Source organism: Pantherophis guttatus, chromosome 16 (genome assembly GCF_059756535.1).
Source record: "Pantherophis guttatus breed Tessera chromosome 16, ASM5975653v1, whole genome shotgun sequence".
NCBI lineage: Eukaryota > Metazoa > Chordata > Lepidosauria > Squamata > Colubridae > Pantherophis > Pantherophis guttatus.
In genome coordinates this window covers 2,957,825-2,970,459 of record NC_142078.1, presented here as the reverse complement: position 1 = coordinate 2,970,459, position 12,635 = coordinate 2,957,825, and the positions used below count along the sequence as shown (strand labels likewise).

Sequence of the window (12,635 nt, the reverse complement as noted above, 5' to 3'; positions counted from 1 at the left end):
CGCAGTGCCGAGGACGTGGAAGTGGGGTGGGGCGGGGAGCTCCCCTTCAACTTTGTGGTCTGATCTCCCCCCCTCCCCCGCTCTGTATTGAGGGAGGGGGAGGTCAGGGGCTCTTCTGGGGCTGCGACCTCATAGCAACCTCTGAAGGGGAGCCAGGGATGAAGGCTGGGAGGGGAGAAAGAAGAGACCCTGAGTTCAAGGGTTGCACAGCTCCCTTTTCAGTCCAGCCCACCTCACAGGGCTGTTGTTGGGGGAAGAGAGGAGGAAGGTGTCACCATTGCTAGAAGACCTTGGCTTCTTGCAGGCGTTCTCCTTCATTTTGCTGCATGTGTTCTCCACCTTATTTGTAAAAATAATAAATGGAGAATCCAAATAAATACGTAAAGTCGCTATGTGTGACTCACAAGTGTGTTTTTAAATAGCAACTACATGGAGTCTATTTGATGCAGGACAATTCTTGTTCCTAGATAGAAGAACTAGGAATTCATGCACAAAAGCAGACCAGCTCCAGTTAAACAGGACGTAAGGATGAGAATCTCCTCCAATGGTTCCTTCCTGCTAATGAATTTCCTCTCATTCCAATACATTATTGTTGGAAAAAGGAAACAGGGAATCATGCAATTTTGATAAGATCCAAGTTGGTTTCTTTCTGAGTCTCCTAATTGCTGGATCCCTCAACATTTGGCCAAAAGAGGATCATGTGACTAGGGGGTTCAGCATCCTGTCAGATCCCTAAAAGTGATACTGCCATTCAAGTGAAGGAAGGGGGGATGTGGATTCGATTTACTAGCATGGCCTGTGTCATCATATATTTTACAACCTATATCCTGGCGCCAAGGAAGCCTGAGATTCCCTTTACCTGCAGGAATTTATATGATAGTCATGTGGGTTGTCTCACTTTAAAGGGTAGTGGTGGGAATGCATGTTTGTTCGGGTTCTCAAAAGAAATAGTAAAGAAAACCTCTTCCCACTTGTGTATTGGCTAAAATCTGCATTCTGACTTAAAGGGAGGGGTCTCTACCACTTTAATCCTACTGCTTTGCCTAAGGGCATTCAGATTGTGATTTAGCTGGATGGTTTTCACTTCTGCTTAATAAAAGAATCCTTTTGAATAACTACGTTTCAAGAGTTCTACTTTCTTAGGTTGGAAGGAGAGGAGATCCTTACAGAAAGCACAATCTGCAAAACGGTCAACCCAGAGAAGCAATCTTTGCTCTACTGAGGGGACCTTGCAAACTATGTCTGAACAAAGCAGAGAGCTGGGAGAAACCGATTGCTGGGGAGAGACAGTAACCGCCACCCAGTCGGATGCCTGCCTCGTGCGACCCATCGGAGAGGATGAGGTAACCCTGGAGAATCCTGAAAAGCCCCGCTGGTCAATTGGCATTGGGAAGAAAGATGGCTGGGATGAGAGAACCAGAGGAGTCACCCTCAACCGTGGCAACCGAAAACCGGGGTGGAAACTGGAACTAGAAGCCCTTACTGACCAGGGGGGGCTGACCGAAGCACCCCTGAGGGAGGACTATCTGAAGAGGCATGTAACCCGATTGGTGATGGAGACTTTGGAAAATCTTAACATCCGAAGGGAGCCAGGACAACAACCAAAGAGCACTGAAAGGGCAGCAGTCATGGATGATGCCAGGGGAGGCACCCCCCTCCTGGAGGCCGCCTATCGAGCAGATGGTGCAGCAGCTACGGGAGAAGACCCAGCAAACCCTCCCCCCCAGGCAGCACGCACACCGGTGCCCATTCCCAATCAACCCCGGGCTCCTCAGCTGGAAAGAGAAATTCCCCCTCTTGGGGTGAAGTTTGATGGGAATCCGCAACAATTAGGATTCTTTGTGGCACATGTGCTCACCTACATGCAAGAGTATGGGCGTGATTTCCAAACCCAAGGATCCCGAGTGCGAGTTGTGACCCTAGCCCTAGAGGGTGCCGCAGCCAGATGGATGGTGACCCTACATAATGCCAACGCACCAGAACTGTGGAATTTCGACCATTTCATGACGGCCCTGCGACGTCGGTTCGAGGACCCACTGGCAGATCGCAAAGCACGTGACCGCATTAAGGTGGTGAGGCAGGGGCGACGGCCAGTAGCAGAGTACACTGAAGAATTCTGGGACCTCGCGTGTCGTGTGCACTGGCCGGAAGATATTTTGGTGAGCTGTTTCAAGGACGGACTGAGTGATGATCTATACAATGCCTGCGTGGCCCGAGGGGCACCGAATGACCTACATGAATGGTATGTCACCGCCGAAGAAGCTGAGATCGATATGGCCAGAAACCAGTATCGAGCGGGGCGAGCATGGAAGAAATCCTCACCCCAATGGAAGCAAGAGCCCCACAAACCACAAACCGCATTCTCCCCGAGATCTTCAGCCTGTTTCAAGTGTGGAAAAGAAGGGCACCGAGCTGCAGAGTGTCGTTCGCAAATACCCGCCCGGAACCACCCACCGGGGGAGGGTCCTGGAAAACCGGGTCGGCGTGGGAAGGAGACTGCCCTGAGGAGCAGGGAGGCCATAGAAGTCCCATCCCCTCCCCTCTTTGGGGAAGAAACCCTGGCATCTGAACAGGAGGAATCACACTCGTTCGGAAGCGATCCAGATGATGAGCCACTGGTAAGCAAACCAATTAAACCGCTTACCCTCCCCTTAAGACTATTTATCCCAAACCAGGACAGGGAGATAAGTATCCCCACCCTAGTGGATTCGGGGTGCACCCGTTGTTTGATCAGCCCAACCTTAGTAGGGAAGTTAGGGATTAACGTAAGAAAGCTGAAAACCCCCATTGCTTTCTGCCAACCACATGGGTCAATAGCAGGAGGGGAGCCAGCTTCTCTGGCCACCGTGCCTCTACATATAGGCATTGGAAGCCACGAGGAAAGGTTTACCTTTATAGTGGCACCTGGCATGGAATGGCCGTTGGTTCTGGGCCTTGCGTGGCTAAAAAGATGGGACCCACAAATCAATTGGAAACAAGGCATCATAAAATTTCAGAGGAAGGTGACTTTTGCTGAGTATCCACATAAAGGACTTGAGGGGGCAGAGAATCGAGAAACGGCCATGCCTGGTCACGCCACACCAACTGAGGGCATACCCATAGAATACAAGATTTAGCTGAGGTTTTTAGCGAAAAAGCCTCAGATGAGCTCCCCCCCCCCCACCGTGCCACTGACTGTGCAATAGAAATCTTACCCGGCGCGAAACTCCCTAAACCCAAGATGTACAGCATGTCACCGAGGGAGTTGGAAGAGCTGAGAACATTCATTGAGAAAAACCTAGCAAGGGGTTTCATCGAGCCAGCCCGACCAAAAATTGCAGCCCCAATGTTGTTTAGAGAGAAAAAAGATGGTTCAAAACGCTTATGCGTTGACTACCGGAACATTAATACTATCAGTGTGCAGAACGTGTATCCTCTCCCCCTTATGAAAGATATGTTAGCACACCTCGCTAAAGGGAAATTTTTTTCAAAGCTGGACTTAAGGGAGGCTTACTACCGTGTCAGAATTAAGGAAGGGGATGAGTGGAAAACGGCATTTAACACCCCCCTCGGCTGCTACCAATTCAAGGTGTTCCCCTTTGGGTTGCAAGGACTCCTGCAGTGTTTATGCAGTTAAGAAATGAAGTGCTGCATCAGCATTTATATAAGGGGGTTCTGGTCTATTTGGATGACATTTTAATCTATACCGAGACCAAAGCAGAACATGTAAAACTAGTCAGGGCAGTTATAAACAAACTCCGTGCTGCCAAACTTTATGCCAAACTTTCCAAATGTGAATTCCATCAAGAGAAGATTGACTATTTGGGATACCGCATTTCACACCAGGGGGTTGAGATGGATCCTCTAAAAGTGCAGGCTGTACTTGATTGGGACCCTCCACGCACACGTAAACAGTTACAGAGCTTCCTGGGGTTTGCTAACTTTTACCGCCAGTTTATCCCTGCGTTCGCTCAGATTGCCCTCCCCATCACCAAGCTCTTAAAAACAAAGGGGGAGGACAACCCTAAACCAAAGCAACCATTGAACTGAACTATGGAATGCCAGGCAGCATTTGAAAAACTTAAACGGCTGTTCTCAGCAGAACCAATTCTACAACACCCGGACACGGAGAAACCATTTGTCATACAAGCAGATGCCAGCGATGTGGCAATAGGAGAGGTCCTGCTTCAGAAGAATGAGCAAGACCAACTACAACCCTGCACTTACACATCCAAAAAGTTGAATGAGACTGAGCAAAGGTGGGCCATTTGGGAGAAACAGGCGTATGCAGTTCGTTGGGCATTGTTAACCTGGCGGCACTTCCTAGAAGGCAGTAAGACCCCTTTTGAAGTCTGGACTGATCATAAAAATCTAGAAGCCCTAAAGACCCCAAGGAAACTCTCCCCAAAACAAGTACGATGGGCTCAGTACTTTAAACGGTTTGATTTTACTCTAAAATACCTCCCGGGGGGAAAAAACTTTCTGGCGGATGCGCTATCCAGAAAACCGCAATACATTCGTGCAAGGTCAGACGTAATCAAACCTATAGTACAAAACAGTCAACTAGCCGCTAAAGTAGTCACCAGATCCCAGGAAAAACAAGAAACAGTGACAGACAATGACATCACCCAAAATTTTAAACAAGCATTGGCCACTGATGAATGGTTTTTGAACAACAAATCCAGCTGTCTGATGAAAGAAGACTTGGCTTGGGTGGGGGGGAAGTTGTATGTCCCTGCAAGCCAAAGGCTATGCTTAATGGTACGGTGCCATGACTCCAAATTAGCTGGACATTTTGGGTTTGTGAAAACTTTACACCTGATTAAAAGACAATTTTGGTGGCCATCACTAAAAAAGGACATAGAAAGCTATGTAGCAGCTGCCCCATTTGTGCAGCAGCAAAAAGACGCCAGGGGAAATCCCCAGGTCTATTGCAGAAGGTAGCTGAACCTGCAGCGCCTTGGAGAGAGATTGCTATGGATTTCATCGTGGAATTGCCAAACAGTGAGGGAAATACTGTTATTTGGGTTGTGACAGACCTATTTTCAAAACAGGCACATTTTATACCCTGCCAAAAGATCCCAACTGCTAAAAGTTTAGCCAAATTATTCCTAATACACATTTATCGACTTCATGGTGCTCCACAAAGGATCATATCCGACAGAGGGGCTCAATTCACCTCCAACTTTTGGAGGGCGTTTTTGGGCTTACTTGGTACTGGCCAGGGGTTGAGCACATCCTTTCATCCTTGTACTAATGGTAATTCTGAAATTTTGAACTCGGTACTAGAACAATATTTTAAGATGTTTCATTAATTTTCAACAGGATAACTGGACCGAACTTTTGCCTTTTGCTGAAGTTGCGTTTAATAATGCTGTCCATTCAAGCACTGGTTTTACCCCTTTTAGAGTAGCAACAGGCCAGGATTTCAGCCCCATGCCTGAACTACCCACAGAAGAACCCACCATCCCCTCACTTAAGGAGTGGATGGATAATTTGCGAAACACGTGGCCAGTGGTTAGATTAGCCTTACAGGAAGCTAGAGAAGCTTTTAAGATTCAAGCTGACAAGAAAAGGATGGAACCCAAACCTTTTCATATTGGAGACAGAGTATACTTATCTACAAAATTCTTGAAATCATTACAACCATCAAAGAAACTAGGGCCAAAGTTCACTGGACCTTTCCCCATCACTAGAATCATCAATCCAGTAGCAGTTGAACTACTTCTTCCAAAGACACTCAGGCAGATCCACCCAGTATTCCATATCAGTTTACTCAAACGAGAAGTAATCTCATCCCTCAGACCACCTGCATCTACACCACCCGTTCCCATCATGATTGAAGGTGAACAACACTTTGAAATCAAGGAAATCCTTGATTCTAGGATCCACAGAGGGAAAGTCCAATACTTAGTTGCTTGGAAACATCTACCATCAGCACACAATGAATGGGTCGCCAAACACCACGTTAGGGCTCCGATCTTACTGAGAAAATTTCACTCCCAACACCCTAACAAACCTTGTTGATCTACTATCATGAAATCTTGTGTATATTTGTTTTTGTTTTTTTACAGGTGGACCCTTTTGTTTTCTAAGGAGGGTAGCATGTCAGATCCCTAAAAGTGATACTGCCATTCAAGTGAAGGAAGGGGGGATGTGGATTCGATTTACTAGCATGGCCTGTGTCATCAGATATTTTACAACCTATATCCTGGCGCCAAGGAAGCCTGAGATTCCTTTTACCTGCAGGAATTTATATGATAGCCATGTGGGTTGTCTCACTTTAAAGGGAAGTGGTGGGAATGCATGTGTGTTCGGGTTCTCAAAGGAAATAGTAAAGAAAACATCTTCACACTTGTGTATTGGCTGAAATCCGCATTCTGACCTAAAGGGAGGGGTCTCTACCACTTTAATCCTACTGCTTTGCCTAAGGGCATTCAGATTGTGCTTTAACTGGATGGTTTTCACTTCTGCTTAATAAAAGAATCCTTTTGAACAACTACGTTTCAAGAGTTCGTACTTTCTTAAGTTGGAAGGAGAGGCGATCCTTACACATCATTTGTTTACTGACACTGAATACATGTATCATTTCTTTCTGTACCCTCTTTAAAAACATGAATGTTTTTGCTTTGCTTGAATTAACTGATGATCTGTATTTTCAGGTGGGCAAAGAAACACATTTGCAAAGGTAAAAGTTTCAAATTCAGGATCTCAAGTCCTTTTCAGCTCCACAACAAACTTGGTGCCTGAGTTTGGAGATTAAGACATGATTCAAATTCATCAACCAATAATTAAAAGTAACAGGAAAAACAGCTGGGTGTTCTCATTTTCTCTCTGCTTCCCTTTCCTAAGAGGCCAAATGAGCGTTTTCGTCCTTGCAATACAATTCTTGATAAATTGGCTGCAAATAGAGGGAAGATTTCCCAGAGTCCAGGAGCTCTTCTGAAGACTGACTAACCTCTTGAAGGCATCTTCACTCTGACAACTGACAGTAACTGGCAGTTTAGCCTGCATGGATGAGGTCATAAAGCCATCAGAATTCCCATGGAGATGACAGGTGCCTATCAAACCTCACCTGCTCCACCTTTTCATTCCAATGCCAGGCAAATGCCTTTAGGAGGCAACCAGACAAATCACTCAAGCTGCCCATTTCTCATCTTTTTGCACAAAATGCAGATCTTTGGATGTAGACTGCCTCTGCCAAAGGAAGCTCTACACATTAATGTAGCTCCGGGTCAACTTCCCATCACATTCCCTTTGTGTTGCCGTGCTGTTTTGTGTTTTGTTCCATCATCCCAGGTGAGCTCCCCCCATTATTTCTGCTTAAGTGCAGACATGGCCCCCAAGGCACATGACCCTCTTTTGGCCAAGTTCCAGATGTTGAGGGATAAAGCAGTTAGAGAGACCCAGGAAGAAACCAACTTGGATCCTGTCAAAATTGCATGATTTCCCCTTTTCTTTTTCCCAACAACGAGCTATTGACTTCTATGAGAAAATTCACCAGCAGGAACCACTGGCAGGAGGTTCTCCTCCTTAGCTCCTCTCTAACTGGAGATGGTCTCCTTTTGTGCATGAATTCCGAATTCTTCTATCTAGGATCAAGAATTTTCCTGCATCAAATGGAGGCCATGTAGTTGCTATTTAAAAACATCAGACATAGTGAGTTTATGTATTTATTGGGATCCTGCCTTTATTATTTTTACAAATAAGGTGGAGAACATATGCAACAAAACAAAGGAGAAAGCCTGCAAGAAGACAAGGTCTTCTCCCAATGATGACACCTTCCTCCTCTTTTCTCCCAACAACAACCCTGTGAGGTGGGCTAGACAGAAAGTGGGGCTGATTCAAACTTGAACTCTGCTCTCTTGCTTTCTACCCGGTGCCTTAATCACTGGATCCCCTTCATAGACTGCTATAAGGTCGCAGCCACAGAAGAGCCTCTGATCTCCGCCTGCCTCAATACAGAGCGGCTGGGAGGGGGAGATCGGACCCCAAAGTTCAAGGGAAGCCCCGCCCCCCTTCCACGTCCTCGGCACCGTGCAGTCACCATCTGGGTTATTGAATGAACACGGACGTCCATTGGTCGCTCTGGGGAGGGCAGCGATTGGCAGGAGGACTCCATGGGGCGGATCCTCCAAAGGAAGAGGTGGAACTAGTGGAGAAAAGGGCATGAAGCCTCCACTTCCGGAACTAAACCGGGCAACGACTGAGCTGCAAGAATCGGCGACAGAGGAGCGCGGATGATGCAGGTTGGGCGCAGGGGATGCTGGGAGTTGAAGTCTGGGAGGGTCTCTCCGGAGGCCTGGGAGCCCGAGGCCTAGTCTGGGGGGCGGGCGGGGAGGGAGACGGGAGGCTGGGAGGGGGCCGTGTCCGCCTGGAGAATGCCTGGGTGGCCCGTGGGAGGCGGGGGCTTGGGCCTGGGCGTCCCCTGCGGGGAAGGGGAGGCAGCCGTGACCCTCTTCTCTTTCTCCCCTGCAGGAGGACGGAGGATGGCAGCGGATGCAGGAAAGAGGCGCCGCTCAGGAGGAGGAGGAGAGCGGGCCCCGCAGAGCAGCCCTGACCGGTCCTGGAACGGCTTCCCCGGGAGACAGCGGAGAAAGGCCGGGGGGCTCCGGGGCTGCAGGAGGGATGAGCCCAGGAGGAGCCCAGGAAAGGCGGCTGCCTGGAGGGCGATGCGAGGAGGAGGAAATGGGCGGAGACCCCGAGATGGGTCTGGAGGGCGGAGGCTCCTTCGGAAGACCCCCAAAGCCTCGAAGGATCCAGGAGGAAGCAAAGGAACATCCATGCCCAGAATGTGGAAAATCCTTCAAAAGAAATCATCATCTCCAAAGGCATCTTAGCATCCACTCAGGAAAAAAACCTCATAAATGCCTGGAGTGTGGAAAGAGCTTCCGTCAAAGGGAAAATCTCCATTCACATCAAAGACTCCATTTAGAAAACCAGTACCAATGCTGGCAATGTGAAAAATCCTTCAAAACAATTCAAATCCTTGAAAAACATGTAAGAATCCATTCGTTAGAGAAACCATTTAAATGCCTGGAGTGTGGAAAGAGCTTCCATCATTGGAGTAACTTCGATATACATGAAAGAATCCATTCAGAAGAAAAAAAGTATGAATGCCCAAAATGTAAAAAATCCTTCAAAAGAAACGACCATCTTCAAAGGCATCTAATAATCCACTCGGTAGAAAAACCTCACAAATGCCTGGAGTGTGGAAAGAGCTTCAGTCAGAGGGGACATCTTTATAGACATCAAAGAGTCCATTTACAAGAAGAGTATGAATGTGGGGAATGTGAAAAATCCTTCAAAACAATTCAAATCCTTGAAAAACATCTAAGAATCCACAAGCCAAATATATGCCTGGAGTTTGGAAAGAGCTTCAGTCAAAGGGGAAGTCTTGATAGCCATCAAAGAATCCACACAGGAGAAAAACCCTACAAATGCCTGGAGTGTGGAAAGAGCTTTACTGAGGGTGGACACCTCCGTCGACATCAAAGAGTCCACACAGGAGAAAAACCACATAAATGCCTTGAATGTGGAAAGTGTTTCAGTAGGAGAGGAACTCTGTATGGACATAAAATGATTCACACAGGAGAAAAACCGCATAAATGTCTGCAGTGTGGAAAGAGCTTTAGTCAGAAAGGAACCCTTGACGGACATCAAAGAATCCACTCAGGAGAAAAACCCTACAAATGCCTGGAGTGTGGAAAGAGCTTTATTGAGCGTAGTAGCCTCCGTTGACACCAAAGTGTCCACACAGGAGAAAAACCACATAAATGCCTCAAATGTGGAAAGTGTTTCAGTCGGAGAGGACACCTTAAAAGACATCAAAAAATCCACTCATGGGAGAAGCCATATAAATGTCTGGAGTGTGGAAAAAGCTTTGGTCAGAGAGGAAAACTTTCACTCCATCAAAAAATCCATTCCGGAGAAAAACCACATTAATACCTGGAGTGTGGAAAGAGCTATATTCAGTGTAGGGGCCTCCATCGATTCATGCGGGAGAAAAATTATAAACATGAGTGTGAAAAACCTTCAGTCCCAGAGTGTATCTCAGGAATTGAATTGAATTGCGCATTAAATCTGGCCAAGTGTGAATAGGCACACTAGGAATTTGTCTTAAGCTCTCAGTGTACATACAAAGCAACAGAATAATGATATTCATGATAATTATAATAATTCCAATATGAGGGCGGAGTAAAGAAGATATTAAGAAGGGTAAATAATAACTGCCAAATAAGGGACTTTCCCAGGCTGAATAATAAAGGGCTTTTTCAATTGTACATATGAGAGGTTTCAACTGGCTGAAATTGTCCCTTTTCACAACAGACTTTCCTGACTCATGATGCCATTTCCCATCTGGACGTTCTTTTAATGCAAGGCTCATTATTATAATATGGGATGTTAATTTCTATGTCTCTGATGTAACTGTAACTGAGCAAGGTGATTTCTTCCAGGGTGGATTTCATTTAAATCAGGTTGATTTAAATCACGATTTAATTTATTATGTAAATCACTAGCAAAAAGGCCCATGGTTACTGTGAAATTGTGTGAATGTATCAGTGCAGTGCATGTTATCTCAGCTTGCAGAGCTTGGATTCATTGAATGAGTTTCCCAGAAATTTAAATATTGCAGAAAATACCCCTTCATGCTTCATAACTAAGCTCCATTTCATGCTGAATAAACTAAATTGTTAATACATCTTAAATATAGAACCATCTTTAGATAGATTTTTACATCAAAAGCATTTTATTGAAATGAATTTGCTAAAAATAAAAAACCCGATTTCAATAAAAAAAATCTATTTTTTTTTTAAATTAAATTGATTTCTATCCACTGATTTCTTCTAAGCAATCAACTGTTGTTTTGTACTTTTTCTACTGTTTGGAGTATAAAATGAAACCTGATTCTGTGTCCTGGATTCCTTCTTTTCATTGAGGGAAATCTCTTTGCTACAATACTCTTAATAAATTGCCTTTGAATGCTCATCCCACTCAGATCCTAATTGGAGCAAGTGTGCTGTGGCTGAATCTAGGGCTCATTTGGCCTTCATTGTTGGGGGTGGGAAGGAGCTTCTCCCTGCCATTGTTTGATATAATCTATGTGGATTTCCCAAATGTGGGGACCTATTAAGACCATCTCCAAGCATCTGAAGCTCTCAGTTGGATTCCCTGAATGGTCCCCTTGTCTTCCAGCAGAAACCCCTACAAGAGACTCTCTAAGGCCAAGGAAGCTTTGTGAGATATGAGCCATATTCTTAAAAAGCCTCCACTCTTTTAGCCTTAAACACCTGGCTCTTCCCCAGGTGCTGGGAGATGAGACAAGGAGAAGGTGGCATGGATTGGCCCCAGGTTTTTCTTTATTTTTAAAACGGTTTTTGGGAGCTGCACTGAGTTGACTGAAAGATGGGCAGTTATAAGAATTTTTCAAATGAATCAGACCCATTGGGGACCTCTTTGATCTCCCACTAGGTGCAGAGACTAGGTTTTCCCCAGTTGTCAGGATAGCGAGAGTCCCCCATTACTAGGCTTTCCCCTTCTCTCCCTCAGGCTGGTCCCCCAGAAGCCTCTCCTGTCATCTCCTCTCCCCTTCTCTCCCTCAGGCTGGCCCCAAAGATCCCCTCCTTCCGATCCCCTTTACTCCCTCAGGCCTCCCCATAGATCTCCTCCTATCCCCTTCTCTCCCTCAGGCTGGCCCCATAGATCTGCTCCTATCCCTTTTCTCCCTCAGGCTTCCCCATAGAAGCCTCTCCGCTTCTCTCCCTCAGGCTTTCTAGCTGCTTCTCTCCATGAGGCTTTCCCCACAGAAGCCTCTCCTATGCTATCCCATTCCCTCCAGAGTTATTTTCAAGTTGGGAGGGGGAGTTGAACGTCTAACTAATTAGCATCAGAGCGTGTTATAATAATATAGGAAATACTAATGCTCTGATGGTCGTTTCAAAAAATCCTTTCTTAGTGAGCACCTAGAAGCCAAGAGGAACATAGGTGGCAAATTTCAAGCTTGTAGGTTTTACGGTTCTGGAGATTTCGTGATTAATGCGTGAGTGGTTTTCGCTTTTATGTAGATTAGTATCCTGCACTGGATACTTTGGCTCCTCTGGACTAATGCAACCCATGAATTTGTCTCTTGTGGGATGTTATCTAGAATCAAGGTTTTCTGTTGTTCAAACTTCATAAGCAATCAGTGTATTTAACATTTGATCATTTGTTTACTGACACTGAATCAGAGGTGGGTTGCAGCAGGTTCTGACCAGTTCTGGAGAACCCGTAGCGGAATTTTTGAGTAGTTTGGAGAACCGGTAAATACCACCTCTGACTGGCCCCGCCCCCATCTATTCTCTGCCTCCCGAGTCCAAGCTGATAAGGGAATAAATGGGGATTTTGTAGTATCCTTCCCCTGCCATGCCTATCAAGCCACACCCCACTGTGCCATGCCATGCCCACCAAGCCACACCCACAGAACCGGTAGTAAAAAAATTTGAAACCCACCACTGCACTGAATATACGTATCATTTCTTTCTGTACCCTCTTTAAAAACATTAATAAATGTTTGTCTCAAGTGCATCAGCCCTCAGTGTATCTAGAAAGCAACAGAATAATGATATTCGTGATAATAATTATAATTCCAATAAGAGGAATTATTTATCTTTACTTCA

At 46.0% G+C, this 12,635-nt stretch overlaps 2 protein-coding genes across 2 annotated transcripts in view; one reads left to right on the top strand and one right to left on the bottom strand.

Moving 5' to 3' along the window:
• The window catches only part of LOC148111737 (uncharacterized), a 78,479-nt gene that overhangs the window by 39,351 nt on the left and 26,493 nt on the right, over window positions 1-12,635 (bottom strand). The window lies entirely within an intron of this gene.
• Window positions 1,125-12,635, top strand: part of LOC132711949 (uncharacterized) — a 35,097-nt gene continuing 23,586 nt past the window's right edge. Inside the window, 2 exon segments of the mRNA XM_087879869.1 lie at window positions 1,125-2,618; window positions 8,458-9,919. Coding sequence (XP_087735995.1) covers window positions 1,239-2,618; window positions 8,458-9,919 — 2,842 coding nt within the window. The 5' untranslated portion in view covers window positions 1,125-1,238.